The sequence below is a fragment of the Trypanosoma brucei genome, chromosome 4 (genome assembly GCF_000002445.2).
Source record: "Trypanosoma brucei brucei TREU927 chromosome 4, complete sequence".
In the NCBI taxonomy this organism is placed as follows: domain Eukaryota; phylum Euglenozoa; class Kinetoplastea; order Trypanosomatida; family Trypanosomatidae; genus Trypanosoma; species Trypanosoma brucei.
The window spans coordinates 694,061-711,008 of NC_007277.1; the positions used below are offsets into that span (position 1 = coordinate 694,061).

Here is a 16,948-nt window from a genome sequence, read left to right on the forward strand (position 1 = left end):
GAGTTCGTGGTGGGGTTTGTTTCTACTGGTTTCTCAGATAACGACGCAGGATGGTTTGAAGTACCCCTGTCATTTCGTTTTGGTACTTTGTTATGCGATTGTCGTACAGTCAGCGTGTGGCTGACGTTTACCTGAGATATTTTCTATTTACAGCGAATAAGAAGAATGTAACGGAGCACAATAAGACACACACCTGACCGACTTGGCAAAATTCTGGTATTTGCTAAAGCACTGTTGAGTGGTTGACAGAACTTGGTGTCAATTAATGCATCCTCGTTGCATAAAAAATTGGGGCATGGGAGTCTGACGCTCCCGCGCGGGACACTGTGTGGATGTGACGCGGTGAAGTGTTTTTTCTTCGTTCTGTGATTATTGCATACAGAAGGGTGGCGGAAGCTCCTGCGCTGAGTGGGTGTTGGTCACACCTGAAGACGAGGCCTCGTCAACTTCCTCACTTCGTCTCTTGCTGGTGGGAGAGGGAAGAGTTGCATCACGTTGAAGAAAGAAGAAAAAATGTTAAGTACATGGTGCTTTTGTTTTTGATCTTGTCCTGTCAAATTGACATACACAAGCACATAAGCTCCCTCATTACACTATGTTCTCTTTCGCCCTGTATTCGTTTCCGTTTTTATTGTTGTGTGCGCACAGTTTTGTGAGGTGGTAGCAGCAACGAAATGAAAGGTGTAGGTACGTGGGAGTCTGCCATGGAGGTAGCGGAAGAGCAGCAGCAGCAGCAAAAAAAACGTGGTGGCGGCTTTCAGTCGTTCGGTCTTGAAAAACCTCTTCTCGATGGCATTTTGAGACTTGGCTACAACGTGCCAACACCCATTCAGCGCAGAGCCATACCGCCAATGATGCAGGGAAACGACATTGTTGCCATGGCCCGAACGGGATCGGGAAAAACGGCGGCCTTCCTCATTCCTATGCTTCATTTACTGAAGGCACACAGCAAAATTGTTGGAGTTCGCGGGCTCATCCTGTCTCCCACGCGTGAGTTAAGCATGCAAATCCTCCGCTTCGGTATTCAGATTAGCAAGTTCTTGGATCTCCGATTCGTAGCACTTGTTGGGGGTAACTCCTTGGAACAACAGTTTGAGATGTTGGCATCCAACCCAGATATCGTAGTGGCAACACCCGGACGTATATTACACATTATGGAGGAGGCTTCACTGCAACTTTCCATGGTGAAATCCATAGTGTTAGACGAGGCTGATCGCTTGTTTGAGCTTGGTCTGCAACCACAAATTGTTGCCATTATGCAGAAGATTCCGGAGTCTTGCCAGCGGTCACTTTTCTCTGCAACAATGCCTAGTGTTCTCGCAGAGTTTACCAATGCCGGTCTCCACAACCCTGTGGTCCTCCGCCTAGATGCGGAAATGAAACTGAGTGATAAACTCAAACAGAGTGCCTTTTTTGTGCGAAATGACGAAAAAATTGCGGCACTCATTGTGCTGTTGAAGAAAGTGATTGGCATTGAAGCCAGTGACAAAAAGAGCGAAAGTGCGGAGAAGCAGGCCCTTGTATTCGTGGAGTCTAAATTCCATGTAGACTACCTGGAGGCAATCATGGAGGCTTACCATATCTCTTGCAGCGCCGTACACGGACAGATGGATCAGGAGGGGCGCCGCAATGCCGTTCGTGCCTTTGCCAAGCGGGAGACGAGTGTTATGATCGTGACAGATGTCGCCGCCCGCGGTTTAGACCTCCCTCTGCTGGACAACGTAGTTAACTTCTCTTTCGCACCAACACCCAAGTTGTTTGTGCATCGAGTTGGTCGCGTAGCGCGCGCCGGTCGCTCCGGGGCGGCGTACTCTATCCTAACCTTTGAGGACTTCCCCCACTACGTAGACCTCATGGCATTTCTTAACCGACCATTGCAATGCCGGAAAGAACCTGGGGACCTTCTCTTTACTGCTGACGACGGCTGCTACGGTCGTATGCCGGAGGACGCGCTGCAGCTTGAGCTGGATTTCATTCGACGGCTCGTGCAGAACGATGTGGAACTTAAGGGCATGACAAAGGTAGTAGAAAACGCTCATAAGAAGTTTGCCCGCACAAAGAAGAAGGCTACACACGATGGCATTCAAACGGCGCGGCAGAGTGAATATCAGTTTGATAGTACGCCGCTTCATCCGATATTTGTGGAACGGTTGGAAAAAAAGGAAATCGCCGCTGACGAGGCGCGTGTTGGGCTGAAACGTTTCAAGGCGAAGGAGTCTCTGTTGGAGATCGTCCATGGAGAGAAAATGATGGAAATCAAGAAACCAGTTACCGTTCAATCTCTCTGGAGGGAGCAACGACAGAGGGGTGAGGATAAAGAGGGGAGTGAAAAAGTTGACACTGGAAGCGATAAAAAGCAGGGAAAGCACGAATCTGAAAACTGTGTTTCAATGGTGGCTCGCAAGAATGGGGCGGTGAAGGGCAGCTCGACTATGGGAAGAAAGCTTTCACTCGCCGAATCGCTTCTCTTGAAAGCACAGGAGCGGAAGAAGCGTGAAAGAGAGGCAGTCAACGGTGAGGAGAACGATGATGTCGATGGCATCACGGTTTTTCCAGCGCGTGCCGCGTACCATAGCAACTCGAGTGCTGGTGCAATCGGCGGTATGGAGTGCAACAGTGACAAGTACCGCGACCGCGAGTTCTTTATGGAAGACGTCAAGCGCAACACCATTGAAGATGTCCACTACTCGGTAAAGGATGCAACGTTTGACATTGGAGCTGACACAGCACAGGAGGCACAACAGCGACGGCAAGTTTACGCTTGGAGCAAGAAGAAGAACCGATACGTTCGCATGAATGTCAACGATGCCAAAGCGCTTCTTCGCGGAGTGAAGAATGAGGCTGGTAAGGCGGTAAACTTCAAGACAAAGCTGAAGACGTACTCTAAGTGGACCAAAAAGAGCAACCTTCGCATTCAGGACGCTGGTGAGGAGGAAGATCTCGGGCCACTGCGCCAAGCACGCGATGCGCAGCGGCAAAATGAACGGGGAGTAGGAGATGAGGATGATGGATTCGATGAGACGGAGGAAGTGGACATCAGTAACCCTAATCAAGGAAAGAAACTGCGGATTGGACGGAAGCTGCGCCGGCTTCCAAAGGATGGTCATGTGCGTACTTTCGAGGAAATGGCTCTCATGAAGAGAAAGGCGGCAAAGGAGAAGGCACGGTTGGAGCGCAAAAAGCAGAAAGGTAAACGAAAAAGGTGAGGCTGATATTCGTGGACGGCTGCACTTTACTTCTTCTCTTTGCGTGGGTGAGTGGGAAGGATGCGGTTCACTGTTTCTCACAGCAACACGGAAAGCGTTTTGCGCAGAAATATCATGCAACATGCCTAGTCATTATTTTTCAATACGTGTAAAAGGGGGAATAATGCCCCTATAAATCTTTTTTCTTTTTTTTTATTGTTTACTCTCTCCCTCCCCCTGTGCAGGAGGCTGATGCCTCATCCAACTTTTCACTTTGTACGTGAGGGTCCCCCTCATCTCTGATACGTGAATAACGCACTGTTACACTTGGGAGAGGAAGTTGAGTGTAGTAATAATCCTGTTTGTATAGCAACAGTAACAAAAAAGAAAGTGGGTGCTCGTTGTTTCGGATCCCTTCAACCATACGGCTGCAAGGGAATGTTGTTAGCTGAAAATAATTGAAATTGTATCGACTATTGCCTGAATGAATTACAGTTTACACGCTCTCTATCTATCTCTATTTTATTTTTTTTTGTACTATTATTTGCCTTGTTTGTCAACAATTTTCTGCTTTCTGTTGTTGGATTTTGTCCACCACGAAAACTTTCGTACCACAATACCTGTCCTGAAACAAAAAAAAAAAGCTGTACATATCACCAAGTTAAGTTACTCATGTACGGCGTCACCCATCCGCGGCAAGGGAACGGCGGCCAAAAACGAAAACAGAAGAGGCCGATGGATCAAGCTGCAGCGACTGGGCCGCCTGTTCTTTTACCTTCCATTAAAACGGACGCACGTAGCGTTGTGGAGGCAAGGAACTTCGATGTAATGTGCGGGGCAGAGATAACAACGGCCACTGAACAGAAGTATAGGAACACCGGTTCGATGAGTGGTGGTGTCCTGGGGTTGGACTCATCTCCAGAGACAATATTGAATATGAACAAGGAGGCTATGTCGCTTCTAAATAAAGGTAAGATGGGCGCTTGCGAAGACGTGTTGCAGACGGCGTTGCAACTAGCGGAATCAGGGGTGCAGAACTGCCGTCATGCCATCATGATGTCGGCTGACCCAACAAAGCAGGAGGAACTTGAGGCGTGGCAGCTTGTCTTCGCAACAACACTAAGCAACATGGGTTCCGTCCAACGTCGCGTTGATCAACCACAGGACGCCTTGCGGTATCTGCAAGATGCGTGCGGCGTAGAGGAAGAAGTTTTTGGACAGCCAACCTGCTCCACACTATTGAATCTCTCAACTGTAATGCTAAACCTCGGGTTATTTGACGACGCACTGAACATGGCACGTAACTGCGCCAGTACAGCCGAGGGTGGAGACCCTTTACTCCACATCATCGCGCTGCATAACTATGGTATAGCGTTACGAAGTCATCCGTCAAGTGAAATGAAGCAGTCTGCCGCACCGGTTCTTATGAAAGCGTTGCGCGAGGCGGAGTCAAACTTAGGCAAGGACCACCCCACAACCCTTATCATCCGCCAACGATGCGGCATGGCAGCCGCAACACCAGCACGAACGTCAACACCTGGAAGGTCTGTTAGAACGCCACTACAGCAACGCAGATCGGGGAGTTCGGGCGCCAAGAGTAGTGTCAGTTCTGGATATTCAGTTAAACAAAGGAGAAAGCAGGGTTCTGGAAGCCGCACAAGTCGCGGTAACTCTACTTCAGGCAAGCGCAAGAGTGCCACGGGGCAGAAAGGTTCCACTCTCCCACCGGTCGGTCAAGCACCCGTTGACCGACTGCGGGTGAAGCAAGCCATACAAAGACTGGATTATGGTGAGATAAAGAAGGTAGTAACGACGAAAATGGAAGAGTGCGAATCAACTCCGTCAGCGGTGTCATCCGAGACTGACGAAGAACCAGTCACGCCTCGACCCTCCGCTCCCCCTTCGCATCTTCCACCTCCGCTCCCGCCCATCGCCGTGCAGGAAATGAGCGTGTCAACACACAACTCACAGAAATGTTCGGATGCCTCCCCTTTCACGCCCATTTTTGCGGTGCTAAACGACAATGTGATGAGCCTTGGATCGGCAAGTGGTGACAAATCTGCCTTTTCCAACGAAATGGTGTGGAGGTGGCAACCACCAGTTGAAGTGGTGGAAGCTGCGGTGCCGTCTCTGCGGGAGACTCAGGAGGAAGCCCCAACTTCGAAAGTCGAGGCAACCGCAACCCCGCCTGCTGTTCCTGCGGCTAATGAAGAGGAAAAAGTGGTGCCAACGATCAAAAATGAGGAAAGGAAGGAAGAGATGATTCAGAAGCAAAGTAGAGCCAGCAGCATCAGACATTTAAACAAGCGAGGTAGCATGCGCCGTGGAAAAGAGAGAAGGAACGAAGAACGGGACAGTGATGTGCGAAACAGAAGCACCGGAAGTAAAAAGTCCTCGAAACTCGGTTGTTGTGGCGGATATATCAATCTATGTGAAAGCTTCTCTGAGGGGAGGCCCTCATTCCTTCATTTTGGCGATCAGGAAGCTGCTCCACACGCTGCTGTGTCTGCAACTGAACCAATGCAACACCAGTTCCCCGGTAGTGTGGGTCCCACCAACGATCCTGTTTCGCGAAGGGAACAGAGAAGGAGGGAAAGACTTCTTTTGGGTTTTGATGATTTCGATGACATTGACATCGACGAAGAAGAAGAGGAAGAGGAGGAGGAAGAAGAGGAAGAGGAAGAAGAAAAAAAAGAAAGGGAGAAACAGCGGGACGCGAAGGAAAGAGGTGAGGGAACTCCCGGTAGGTTCGCGGTTGGCGATGCGGAGCAAAAAGGTGAAAAAAAGAGGATGGGAATCAGCAAAATTATCGGAACTAGTCCAGCGGTGCGTCGCCTGCAGCGTATTGAAAAGGAGAAGCAAGAAGAAGAGGCTCTCCGAGCGCGTTGGGAGAGAGAAGCCGCAGAGCGAGCAAAGAAAGAAATTTTTGAGCGCTCACTAGAAAAAATTGTCCACCGCACGAGAGTACGAGCAGCCACCACTATCCAATTGGTCTGGATTGAGTGGTGGGAGAACATCGGCAAACGAAGGCGCGAGTTGTTGAACAAGCGGGCAGCCGATAGGGAAAGAAGGGAAAGGTTGCGGCTGGCACTTCTCGACTACGAAAGCCGTCTCGCACAGCAGCAAAGCAAGAAAGCAGCCCCAGCGGTCGTTGAGGTCGGTATTCCATCGGTCATTAAGTGTGTAAAGAGGTGGATGGAAAAAACAGCGTGTATTATTTATGCTGTGCAAAAGGGTTTGCGGCGTGAGGAACGAGACAACAACTTTTTCCGTTCAATGATTGTCAAAATACAGTCAGCTTGGCGGCGCATCCAAGCCAAGCGGCGTTCACGGGAAATTGCGATTACACGGGATCAGAGGCGAGCAGAAACTCTGGAAAGAGAACCTCAGGAGTATGCCGCTCTTGTCATTCAAAAGTTCGTCCGATGTGCCTTTGCGAGGCAAAAAAGGAAGCAGCTTAGAACAGAGCGCTACAGACCAGCAGTGATCAAGGTTCAGCGGTGGTTCCGCCAAACATATGCTCGCGCCCGAATGCGTGGCACCGACGTTGTGTCTTGCTGGAGAAGGAAGTACTCTGCGCGCCTTATTCAAAGGGCGTGGCGGGGGTATCTCGGTCGCCTCAACGATGCAATGAATAATCTTCGCTTCAAGCTGAACGAGACCCGCCGACGGGAACGCGAGGCGGCCACGACGATTCAACGTGTTGGCCGCGGGCATCTCTTGAGATGTCAGGTAGCAAAACGTGCGAAAGATATTGATCGCATTTACTCGACCATGCGCTTTTTAGAGTTGAAGGCTACGGATGGGGTGGAGGAACAACAGCCGCTGTCTACGCATGCCACGCTCCCCGCTTACCTTCCCTCCGATGCCGAGGAGGTGGCTCGCGTCGCCGAGCTGGAGCGGGAAAAGTATCATATCGGGATGTTTGTGGAGGAGGTGGCGAAGCGCGAGCGGGAGGCGTGGAGCGATGCGCTTCGCTTCCGTCCGTTTGAGGTGCAGCGGCGCCGCGCCGGTGAGGATCTTTTGTGCCAGTTAGAATTCAACGTTTACCGACGAGAGAGGGCTGCAACGAAGATTCAGCGGGAGTTCCGAGCTTGGCGTCGGGTACGTCACGACGTCCTTCGCGATAAGACACTCCTCATGAAAGGGCGGGGTGACTACATGCAAAACTTCTTTGACAATAAGGTTCAGAAGATGTTACACAGGAGGCGGTATGAAGGAGGAAAGGAACTCTACGGTGATCACGCCCGCCCCATGCGGGAAATGAAAGAAGAGGCGCAAAGTGAGCTGCAGGAGCTCTGCCCGCTGGTGCGCACACACGCCCATCCGACCGAATTGCGAACCCGTGAGGAACGATGCAAAGCGGAAGAAGAATTGCTACATGACGAAGAACTCGTGGCGAGCGAGCAGGTGTCGGATTGGCTCAACTTCAGGAGAGAGACGCTTATGAATCGGTTTAGGGAAGAGGTAAGTAGTGCCCGCGGCTCTTGCTTCTAGCTGAACTAAAGATTGGGGTGTAGGGCGTGGACTCCGTGTGTGAGAAAATATGTACGTATATTCGTGAGTTACGTACACGTGAAATGAAAACGGTTTCGTGCTGCTACACCCAATTTAAGGTCGAGGTTTCGCACAGCGAAGTTGTTGAAGTTCACACCAAATCCATTAGAGATGAGTCCACATCCCCAAAGTAAGGTGCTCACTGTTGTTGTTGTTGATGTCGTGCGAGGATTAGTGACAAGGGTTGTGTTTGCTCTGATGGGGATCACTGAGAGAAAGGAAGTGAATTCCCCAAGTGGCATGTACAGAAATAAATTCTTTGAAAACAAGAAAAAGGGGAAAAGGACTTGTTTAAGAGAAGTGAAAGGTTGACAAGGGGGGTGCTCCTTTTACCCCTTTCTTTTTTTCCCCATTAACAGGTTGGCAGAAAACTGTATGTCCCGTTGTGTGTGATTTTTTGACCATCCCCCATTTTCGAGTAGATTTCTCACGTTTTTTTTTTTACTCACACCACTTGCTGCCAATCTCCCTTTTTCATATGTATTGTCTAGTGTTTTATCCGTGACACTCAGATGTGGGGTGTGGAAGTTGCTGTAAAGGCAGAAAGAAGTCGCTTTCAGTTTATGTGTATGTTTGTGACCTTTCTCCCCTTTTGTACTTCTGTGATTTTGTCACTACATCACAAGTGATGGAGTTAGATACTGTTGCCACATTCTTCGCCCTTTCCCAAAGGGATTTTTGTTATTTTTGCTCAATCGGGATGTGAAGCTCCCCCACGAACAAACAAGCTATGTTTGTGCACCCTTGACTTTACTTTTCTTTTGTAATCATCTTGTTTCGTTTACACCTTCACATACATGCATATATAACTTCGTAACGCAGTTTAGGAGCATGATTCGGGATGCAGAGTTTTGGATAGAAGCGCGGCGGTTGAGCAATCGCGGGAACTCCATCTTTACTACGCTACTTCCGCTTCTGCATTCTCGTCAGTTAGCTCTGGACTCTGGTGTGCAGGTAAATGAGATCAATCCCGCATGCAAAGAGGTTCCTTTGACAGAAAATTTGCAAAGGAAGGAGCCATACGAGGAAAATAAAACCCTTCAGCTGCCCAGCGCCACCGCACCACGGGGTTCGGTATCGGAGAGCACATTACGCGTACTACAGCAGGCTATGATGTTTGCTGTCCCCATGTATGCCTTACGGTATCAAGTAACTGGAATGTCAATGAGTTCCAAGACAAGTGCAGTAGTAGATCGGGAAACGAAACAGGTGGCCACATTCGGAGCAGGGGACGGTGTACATATCCCGAATAATATTCGATGCCGCGGCTGCGCAGCAGGCGACAATTTCTTCGCAGTACTGACCGACCAGGAGGAAGTGTGGGCCTCCGGTGGGCTGCATGTGCTGACGTGTGATGAAGGCACATTAACCGCCTCCCCACTCGGTAAATCCAATGAAATGAAAAAAGTAGCATCCAAAGCCCTAATGGTGGTAGGAAACGGGCAGCGACTGTCGTGCCTTACCGAGTCTCTTTCGGTGCAGCCACTGTCAGTTGTATTGAATCCGGTAACATCTATTTTCCCCTTTAGACGCATACGTTTCATGGACATGGGATATGGTGATGATTGCTATATGGTGGGAATGGATTCCGTGCTGTACAAAACTGTTGTGTCGAGCCGTACGCTAGGAACGCCGCGGCGCATTATGACACTATCCCGAACCACTGTATCGCGTGTAGCAAGCGGTTCGGGTTTTTATGTTTTTATTGATGAGAATGGGCAGTTGTACACCATTGGATGCAACAACAAAGGTCAGTTGGGTAATGGACAGAAGCAGCACGCGCGGCGAAGACCTTTTCTTCACCAGTCGTTGCGGCACCACTACTTTGTTATGGCCGCTGCAGGTAGTGGACACTCCTTAGCTCTAACTAGTAGTGGCATGGTGTATGGAGCGGGTAACAATGAAAGTGGACAGTTGGGATTAGGCGAGCACGTGACTGAAGTGCTAACCTTCACTCCCATTCCTCTTCCTGCCAAGTGCACGGGAATTGCAGCAGGTCCCAAAGGCAGCATGTTTGCATGTGCCAACGGTTGCGTGTATACATGTGGTGCCAACGACCTAAGGCAACTTGGTTTGGATGTGGATGACCCGGTTGTTTATAGACCGATGCCAATGCCTGCAGTCACATCAGGGGTGGAGGCATATTACATGGATTTTGGAGCGTATAGAAGCCCACCGGTGGCGGTTCTTAGGTCATTTTGCTCGTCAATTCCATCACTGGATGTCAGTGATTTGGATAAACCGGAGGTGTTGCCAAAACCCGTGTCGTCAACAGTGTCGGTTGTCTCTGAAGAAGTTCCGGATACGCCGCAGTTGCCTTCACCATTGCTTCCGGAGGATGGCGTGGAGAACCTTCCGGAACCTTCCGTAAACCACCATCCTTCGAAACGAAGGGAAAGAAAAGAGATAAAGGAAGAAAGGGAGAAGCAAAGCTGTGGAAAGTGTTGTGTGGTGTTATAGACATATTTCCCCTCTGTGTCCTCTCAATTCTTCCCATACGCACACGTGTATTACTTCCCTACACATTTTGACGTACGATATCCCTTTAATTATAATTTCCCCCTCCCCTTCCGCTTCGTCCTCATTCTTCCATTCCATTAGGTACATGCAAAGGGATTCCTTTTTTGTTTGTTTGTTTTTGCGTTTGTGTGTCTTTGAATTTGTTTGATTTGTTACTGTTGCTGTTAGTAGTGATTATGGGTGGTGGCCAAAACACGTTTGCTGTTATTGAGAGTGGCTATGGTTGTTTTGTTTTGTTTTCACTTCCTTTTTCATTCAGTATTTTAGACGCCTATGCAAGACTTTCTTTTCCCATTTTTTTTCTCCTTAATTTTTCCCGTTTTCGCTTTCCTCATGCAGAGTTCCTCTGCATTGTGACGATGTTTGTTTCCACACAGAGACACACATAAACAGACACGTGAGAAAAATTAAAAAGGAATATATATATATATATATATTCCTGTCCTTTTGATACCTTTCTATTTTCTTTTGTTTCGTTTGCATTTCCTTTCGGATTGCCTGAAAGCTCAGTTGTTTTTCAACATGAACCCCTTCATTGTTTCTGTCGTCGCTTGTTTCCTCCTTCCCACACCCATTTTCCTCCACTTCCTCATCAAAATTGAGCTTTTTAGAAAATAAATATATTTATTTTTATATGTATAATTAATAAATGCAAGAGTTTAGGCACTTAACTTTATGTATTTTTTTTCAATTTTTTTATTTTTGGAAAAAAAATATCATGTTTCACCTTGACATGTGTTTTATTATCGAATAATAAGTGTTAAATTTTTAACAAGAGTGCAGGATGCGATGGCGGTTTGTTATTTTCTTCCTTTCAGCAAAAAAAAAAGTCTACCGCCCACGATGGTATCGTCCGAAATTTTTTTTCTTTTCCTTCCTCTCTTTTTTTACCTCCACAAAAGTGGTGAGTGTTTTAATAAGATAACACGAAAAAAAAAGGGGGGGCGGAAAGTTAACGGAGGCAATTAAAAGGAAGATGATTTTTTTTTTTTAAAGAGAAAAGAAAAATGTTTTGAAACAAAATAGAGAGGCGAATGGAGGGAAGGGAAAAGGAATAGTCGCGACACAAATTAAAGGTGAGAGAAAGAAAAATTTCAGGTATACAGAGAGTTACGCCTATACTTATATATTTATATAAATGTATGTATATATAGATATATATATATATATATATATATATATATATATATATGTGTGTGTGTATGTGTGTGTATGTGTGTGTTGTTTGATGTTGTACAGTTGCGCAGACTAAATTGGTGGGAATAGTTACGATGATGATGATGATGAAGATAGTAATAATAAATGATGATCATTGACGCAGTGACCGCCGCTTGCCTTTTCAAGGCTCCCATTTCAGTTTTTTTGTCACGTTTGTTTGTTTTTTTTTTTCATTGTTCATTCAGTGGTTGGTGTTTTCTTTTTATTATTTTCCTTAGTGGTGGTGCTGTGCGGGCCGTTGTGTCACTTTCATGTGAGCACGCCAAGTCGGCAACGTTGCGCGACCTTCAATTATAACCCGAAGGAATGGATTGAAATGAAACGAAATGAAGCAAATAAATAATTCAGTACATGAGTAAGTGAATGACTGGAAAAGCAAAGAGGTATTAACGTCAACGCCAACAAGAAAAAAAATGAAGAAATCAAACAATCGAAAAAGGAAAAAAAAGGGAAAAAAAGAGGAAAGGCAGTGTTTATTGCTGGGAAATGAAATATAAGGAGGTGATAGGGGGGGGGAATCACGTTTAAAATAAAAATAACATCTGTAGGAGTTTTATTTGCATGTATTTGTATAGGGAAGCAAAAAAGGAGGGGAAAAGGGAAGAAAGCCGTGTGGTGACGCGATTACCACATTGTGTCCAGGTAGAGTGCACATTACATAAACAAACGTTTAAAAAAAACAGGGAGAGGAAGCGAAAACAAACGGAACAAGCAAAAAAAAGAGAATGCGAATAGTAACAATTCAAACGCAGGGATACATATATATATATATATATATATATATATGCTTATGCTTATGAAGTGAGGCGGTGCCAAACGCTGCTGCATATGCATATCTTACATTATTTCCATTTTTTCCCCCTTCTTCTTCCTTTCTCCGTTTTGCTGTTGTTGTTGCCATCGTCGCTTCTCCCTTACTTTTTTTTCTTTTTTTCTCTTTTCCCTTCTGCAGATCCAACCACTTATTTGTAGTGACATACGGTAATCATAATAATAGCCAGTAAGTTGCAGCAACAAATCCGTGCCAACCCGCAATTTCCCGTGTTGTCATACTTATGTTTATTGCCCGAACCCTTCCAGTCTTGCGGCAGGCGATGCCGCGCCAACGATCTTTTCTTTCATCCGTATTGAAGGGACGTCGCAATACACCAACATATTACAGTGGCCGCGGTGATATGGCGGGGAATCCCGATATTTTAGCGGAGGCGGCGTGCTGCGGCCGGCCTGATGCGGAATGGGCGTGGCTGAGGCTTTTGTGTTTTGTGTGTGTTTCCTCCACTGTTGGGGTGTGGCTTTGGCAAGTGTACTTTTATAAACAGGCAATGTTCTTCAAAGATGAGCCCTGGTCACCCTTTAAGAATTAAGGCAAAGAAGGTCAAAGAATTTCCGGTGGGAAGTACTGTTAAATGCATTTGACTGCGGTTCACAGACACACAAACACATCTCTTCCACCTCTTCCGATTCCTCCGTTTCCAACACAAAAACCGGCACGCCTTCATTAGTTTGCAGTGGCGCGTCGGTATGGTTGCTCGTGTATTGTGCGACTGTCCTTAAGTTATCGTGTTATTGGTTTCCTTTCGGCCCATGCAACGCATGCATGCATACATGAATAATATATATATATATATATATATATATATGCACCTTCCTTTTCTTTATTTTTTTTTCTATAAAAGCACACAATACGTAATAAAATTTTGATCTTTCTGAATGCTGTTCTTTGGCGTGAGCATTGATTCCCTCAACAACCATTAACACTACTTTCTTTCCCCTGGTCGGACCACGCAGTTGGCAAACACCCACCAGCATAAAGGAAATTTGAAAAGAAGAACGGAAAACTACGAAGAAAAAACTTAAGGTACGTGCGAAATAGGAAGCACACTGACATTGCTCGTGCTTCCGGGGTTACAGCGGTGCAGGTGGAAATGAAGCCTACAAAACCACTACTTTACATAACGGGATACGGACCCTTCTTGGAAGTAACGGAGAACCCCAGCGCCACCATTGCGCAAAGTGTAGCGGAACAGGTGAGACAAAGTGGCGAAGCGGATGTCCATCATGAAACACTAGACGTGAACTTAGAGGCCGTTTCCAAATATTTCAACCGCCTCAATGAATCCGTCACCGCTCATCTGGAAGCCACACATCCCGAGAATCGAGTACTTCTCGTCAACGTGGGCCTTCACAGTCGCGAAAAGGAAAAGGTACTGCGGCTGGAAGTGCGCGCCTTCAATGAACTGGAGGGAAACCCCATCGATGATGAGCTTCCCTTGAGTACATGCAAAGACAGTGCTTTCGTGAAGGGATGCAAGCTCGAAACAACAACAGCCCTCATAGAGGAACTCAATGCGATTGAGAGAAATGGTAGCGATCATCACGAAAAGCCTCGTTGGATTATTTCTTACGACGCGGGGCGATATTACTGCAACTATGCACTGTACAGAGGCGTGAAGATGCAGGAAGCTCTAAACAGCCGCGTGTTTGCCGTGTTTTTGCACATTGTAGCATCCACTGTCGTGTGCATGGAAGAGCAGGTTGCGCAGGTCCGCATGCTTGTGTCGCACCTCTTGAAACACATGGAAGCAGTTGAATGACTTCATTTACAAGCTATTCTTTTGGGCGTACCGTTTGATAGTTTGTTTATTCTGCTGGTTTTGTTGGTTGGGTTTACCTTTGATGGCTCATTATTACTGGGGTTTCTGTTGATGCCGCAAGCGGGGCTACCTATCACAGTGGTGTCGCTGTTGAAAGGGCGCTTAACGAAAGTGCAGAATAGCCAGACACATACATACATATATATACGTACGCTTATTTATTGGTAGTATACGTCTCTGTGTGTATCTGCGTGTGTTTTGCAAAAAGCTCTGAGTTCCACAGACGGTTTACCTCAAAGAGGAGGTGTTTCCCCCACTTTTCCACTTGCATCCTCGATTTTATTTTATTTTTTTTCTTGCATACGTGAGATTGAGGGTCCACCCTCATGAATGCCTAGTGTCTTCTCCATATCAGAGAGTCCTCCAAACCACACGCGTTAATTTTATGAAAATTTCCTCTTCCTCTACCACACATTCCCCTCCCCTCCTTCTCTTCTTTTGTTGCTGTTGTTGTTATTTTTACTTTTCCCCCTCTTATGAGCGAAGAAGTAGATTGGTTGGGAAACGGGGGATTCTTTTCTTCCACCGTAATAGAAGTGGCCGTAATCAGACACCATAATATCGGGAAGAAAAAGGAGGAGGTCATCACCTCCATGCAACCACCTTCACCAACTGTATCCTTCATTGAATATGTCCTTTTGGCACTTGAGCTTCCACCAAACATGTTTGTCTCCAAACTGGCCGCGTGCTGCACGATGCTTTTCCTAACGCGCTCAGACCCAAAGCTCCTACGGGAGTTGTGTAGAAAGTGGGTAATACGATTCAAAAAAGATCGGCACCTGATTATTTCCCGGATTCGGGAAAGCACAAGGAGTGCTAATTGCTCTGATATGTACTCGAGAGCATCCATGGATAGTGTTGTCGAGAATCTTCCGGGCTCAGATGAGTGTGACCCACAGAACTGTATGGAACATTTTCTTCACCTGATCAACACGTTTGTGCCGGAGTATTTTTCTTGGAATTGGCACCACACAGAGTTGATGATTCAAACCAATAGAAAGTCGGAGGACTTTGTACGCGAAAGGCTGCTTCCACTCTGTAGGAATAGCAGCGAGGATGCTGATGGATTGGATGACGAGGATAAGGACAAGGACGAAGCTCTGGCGTCCTTTTTTCTTAGTAAACGGCCTGCGGATACTCGGGGCTTTAACAAATGCGAAGAAGCATGGACAAACGGCCTCGAAAACCCTGAGCGGCCCCCTCTTGAAAGGTATGCATCGCGCATTCGTTTCGCAACATTCAGCAACCTCCGCAACTGTTTCCGCCAGTCACCACATGGCGTGGTGCTCATATTTCACGCTAACTATTCTTCAAAGAGTTGCGAGACGCTGAGGACCTTTGAGGAAATTCTCATGAAACAGATGCTGAACCCTCAACCACAGGTGTGTGTTGTTCACATTGTTGCAGAGCCTGAACTCGCGCGCTTATATCAAATAAATTGGTTCCCAACGATCATCTATGTGCCACCGCTATCCCAACCGAAGAGCGGCCCATTGCTGGAAGTTGTAGAGTCTAACACCAATGGTAATGGTTGTTCATTCAACCAAGTGCGCACGAGTAACGGTACGCCTACCATTCGGGGCACTGGGGGTGAAGCCGATGATGTATCATGCGACGCATTGCCACCAGTGCGTCTGGTGTCATCGGATGCGGAGGAGTCAAGCGATGATTCCCCCTGTGCAGCAAGTCCATTGCAAGAAGAGGAAATATCACCCTCTGTTAAACATAAGAAGCACCGTGTGTATCCGCCAGAAGGTGACTTATCGGCTCCGTCGCTTGCAAAGTGGATAAATAGCAGAGGTTCCGTAGCACAGCTGATGCCTGCGGATAATCGTGCGGTTTCACGCATTAATCAGCTCCCTGAAAGGAAGGGATTTCCGAATGGTTTGAAGCATTCGTCGTCGAGGGACTCTCTGCAGACGTTGAGTTCCTCTGCGGAGGCGGCGGATTCTCATGAAACCAGCGCAAAGGCACCGGTGTTCATTTTTCTGGGAGGAGGTGTGGCTGCAGGGAAAAGCACTGTAGTGTCTGTGCTTTCTGGTAGTTTATGGTGGGAGGAGCACAAGGCAAATAGCGTCATCATTAGTGCTGATAACTACAAGAGCCAGAGTTACCTGGTATCGAATGACATGGAGAAGCAGCACGAGTATAGCACACGTTTGGCAGAGGAACTCATGGTGAGAGCAGTGAATGGGAGGCGCAGCATTGTGTTTGATAGTACAATGATGTGGAAACCGTTTGTTCAGCAGGTGATTGATATGGTGCGCAATTCCCATCGTGTGCTGTACGAACAGGGACCGGGCTATCGGGATGGTGGAAAAGTGGAAGAATACTTTAGGACGGTGGGACCACGGTCAGAGTCTCACCTTCCACCATATGTAATTCGACTCTTAGCAATAACGGTTGAGCCTGAAGTTGCGGTACGCCGCGGAATCCTTCGCAACTTCTCAACAGGACGAAGCGTGCCTATCAAAACTCAACTTCGCTCCTTCCGCCTATTTGCAGAGAACTTTGTGGAATATGTTTCCCTAGTAGATGAAGCTACGTTGTACAACAACAATGTGATTGTTGACCTCGAGAAGGGCGAACTTCCGCCGGTGGTAGCGGAAAAGCGGGAGGGGAAACTGGTGGTAGTTGATCACGACGCCTATGCACTTTTCTTAGGACAACGGGGGTTAAATGAAAATGCTGGGAATGCACTTGAGCTCTACAACCCCAAGCAATCCTAACACGGGAGCAGCGAGGGGTCGGGCGCGTTATGACCATTTGTTAATGTGCGCTTTCGGGTCGATAAAATATATGGATGGACGTAGG

The 16,948-nt window shown here is 47.3% G+C and overlaps 6 protein-coding genes across 6 annotated transcripts, besides 11 other annotated features; all 6 read left to right on the forward strand.

The window, feature by feature from the left end:
* Nucleotides 1–16,948: part of a sequence feature (sequence corresponds to BAC RPCI93-1H19) that runs on past both edges of the window.
* Tb927.4.2630 (ATP-dependent DEAD/H RNA helicase, putative) lies at nt 675–3,206 on the forward strand (the record flags this gene model as incomplete). Its single annotated transcript, XM_839320.1, has 1 exon — nt 675–3,206. One exon carries the CDS (start codon nt 675–677, stop codon nt 3,204–3,206), a length of 2,532 nt encoding a protein of 843 aa, XP_844413.1.
* On the forward strand, nt 3,858–7,682 carry Tb927.4.2640 (hypothetical protein, conserved; the record flags this gene model as incomplete). Its single annotated transcript, XM_839321.1, has 1 exon — nt 3,858–7,682. One exon carries the CDS (start codon nt 3,858–3,860, stop codon nt 7,680–7,682), a length of 3,825 nt encoding a protein of 1,274 aa, XP_844414.1.
* Nucleotides 5,826–5,882: a microsatellite.
* Nucleotides 8,574–10,202, forward strand: Tb927.4.2650 (hypothetical protein, conserved; the record flags this gene model as incomplete). The annotated part of the gene is made up of 1 exon (XM_839322.1): nt 8,574–10,202. The coding sequence occupies one exon, from the start codon at nt 8,574–8,576 to the stop codon at nt 10,200–10,202; it is 1,629 nt and encodes a 542-aa protein (XP_844415.1).
* Nucleotides 10,363–10,416: a microsatellite.
* Nucleotides 10,680–10,699: a microsatellite.
* Nucleotides 10,874–10,913: a sequence feature (AT_rich).
* Nucleotides 11,380–11,484: a microsatellite.
* Nucleotides 11,531–11,575: a microsatellite.
* Nucleotides 11,881–11,945: a sequence feature (A-rich).
* Nucleotides 12,235–12,266: a microsatellite.
* Nucleotides 12,323–12,428: a sequence feature (T-rich).
* Nucleotides 12,575–12,844, forward strand: Tb927.4.2660 (hypothetical protein, conserved; the record flags this gene model as incomplete). The annotated part of the gene is made up of 1 exon (XM_839323.1): nt 12,575–12,844. One exon carries the CDS (start codon nt 12,575–12,577, stop codon nt 12,842–12,844), a length of 270 nt encoding a protein of 89 aa, XP_844416.1.
* Nucleotides 13,093–13,120: a microsatellite.
* Tb927.4.2670 (pyroglutamyl-peptidase I (PGP), putative) lies at nt 13,406–14,074 on the forward strand (the record flags this gene model as incomplete). Its single annotated transcript, XM_839324.1, has 1 exon — nt 13,406–14,074. The coding sequence occupies one exon, from the start codon at nt 13,406–13,408 to the stop codon at nt 14,072–14,074; it is 669 nt and encodes a 222-aa protein (XP_844417.1).
* Tb927.4.2680 (hypothetical protein, conserved) lies at nt 14,728–16,863 on the forward strand (the record flags this gene model as incomplete). Its single annotated transcript, XM_839325.1, has 1 exon — nt 14,728–16,863. One exon carries the CDS (start codon nt 14,728–14,730, stop codon nt 16,861–16,863), a length of 2,136 nt encoding a protein of 711 aa, XP_844418.1.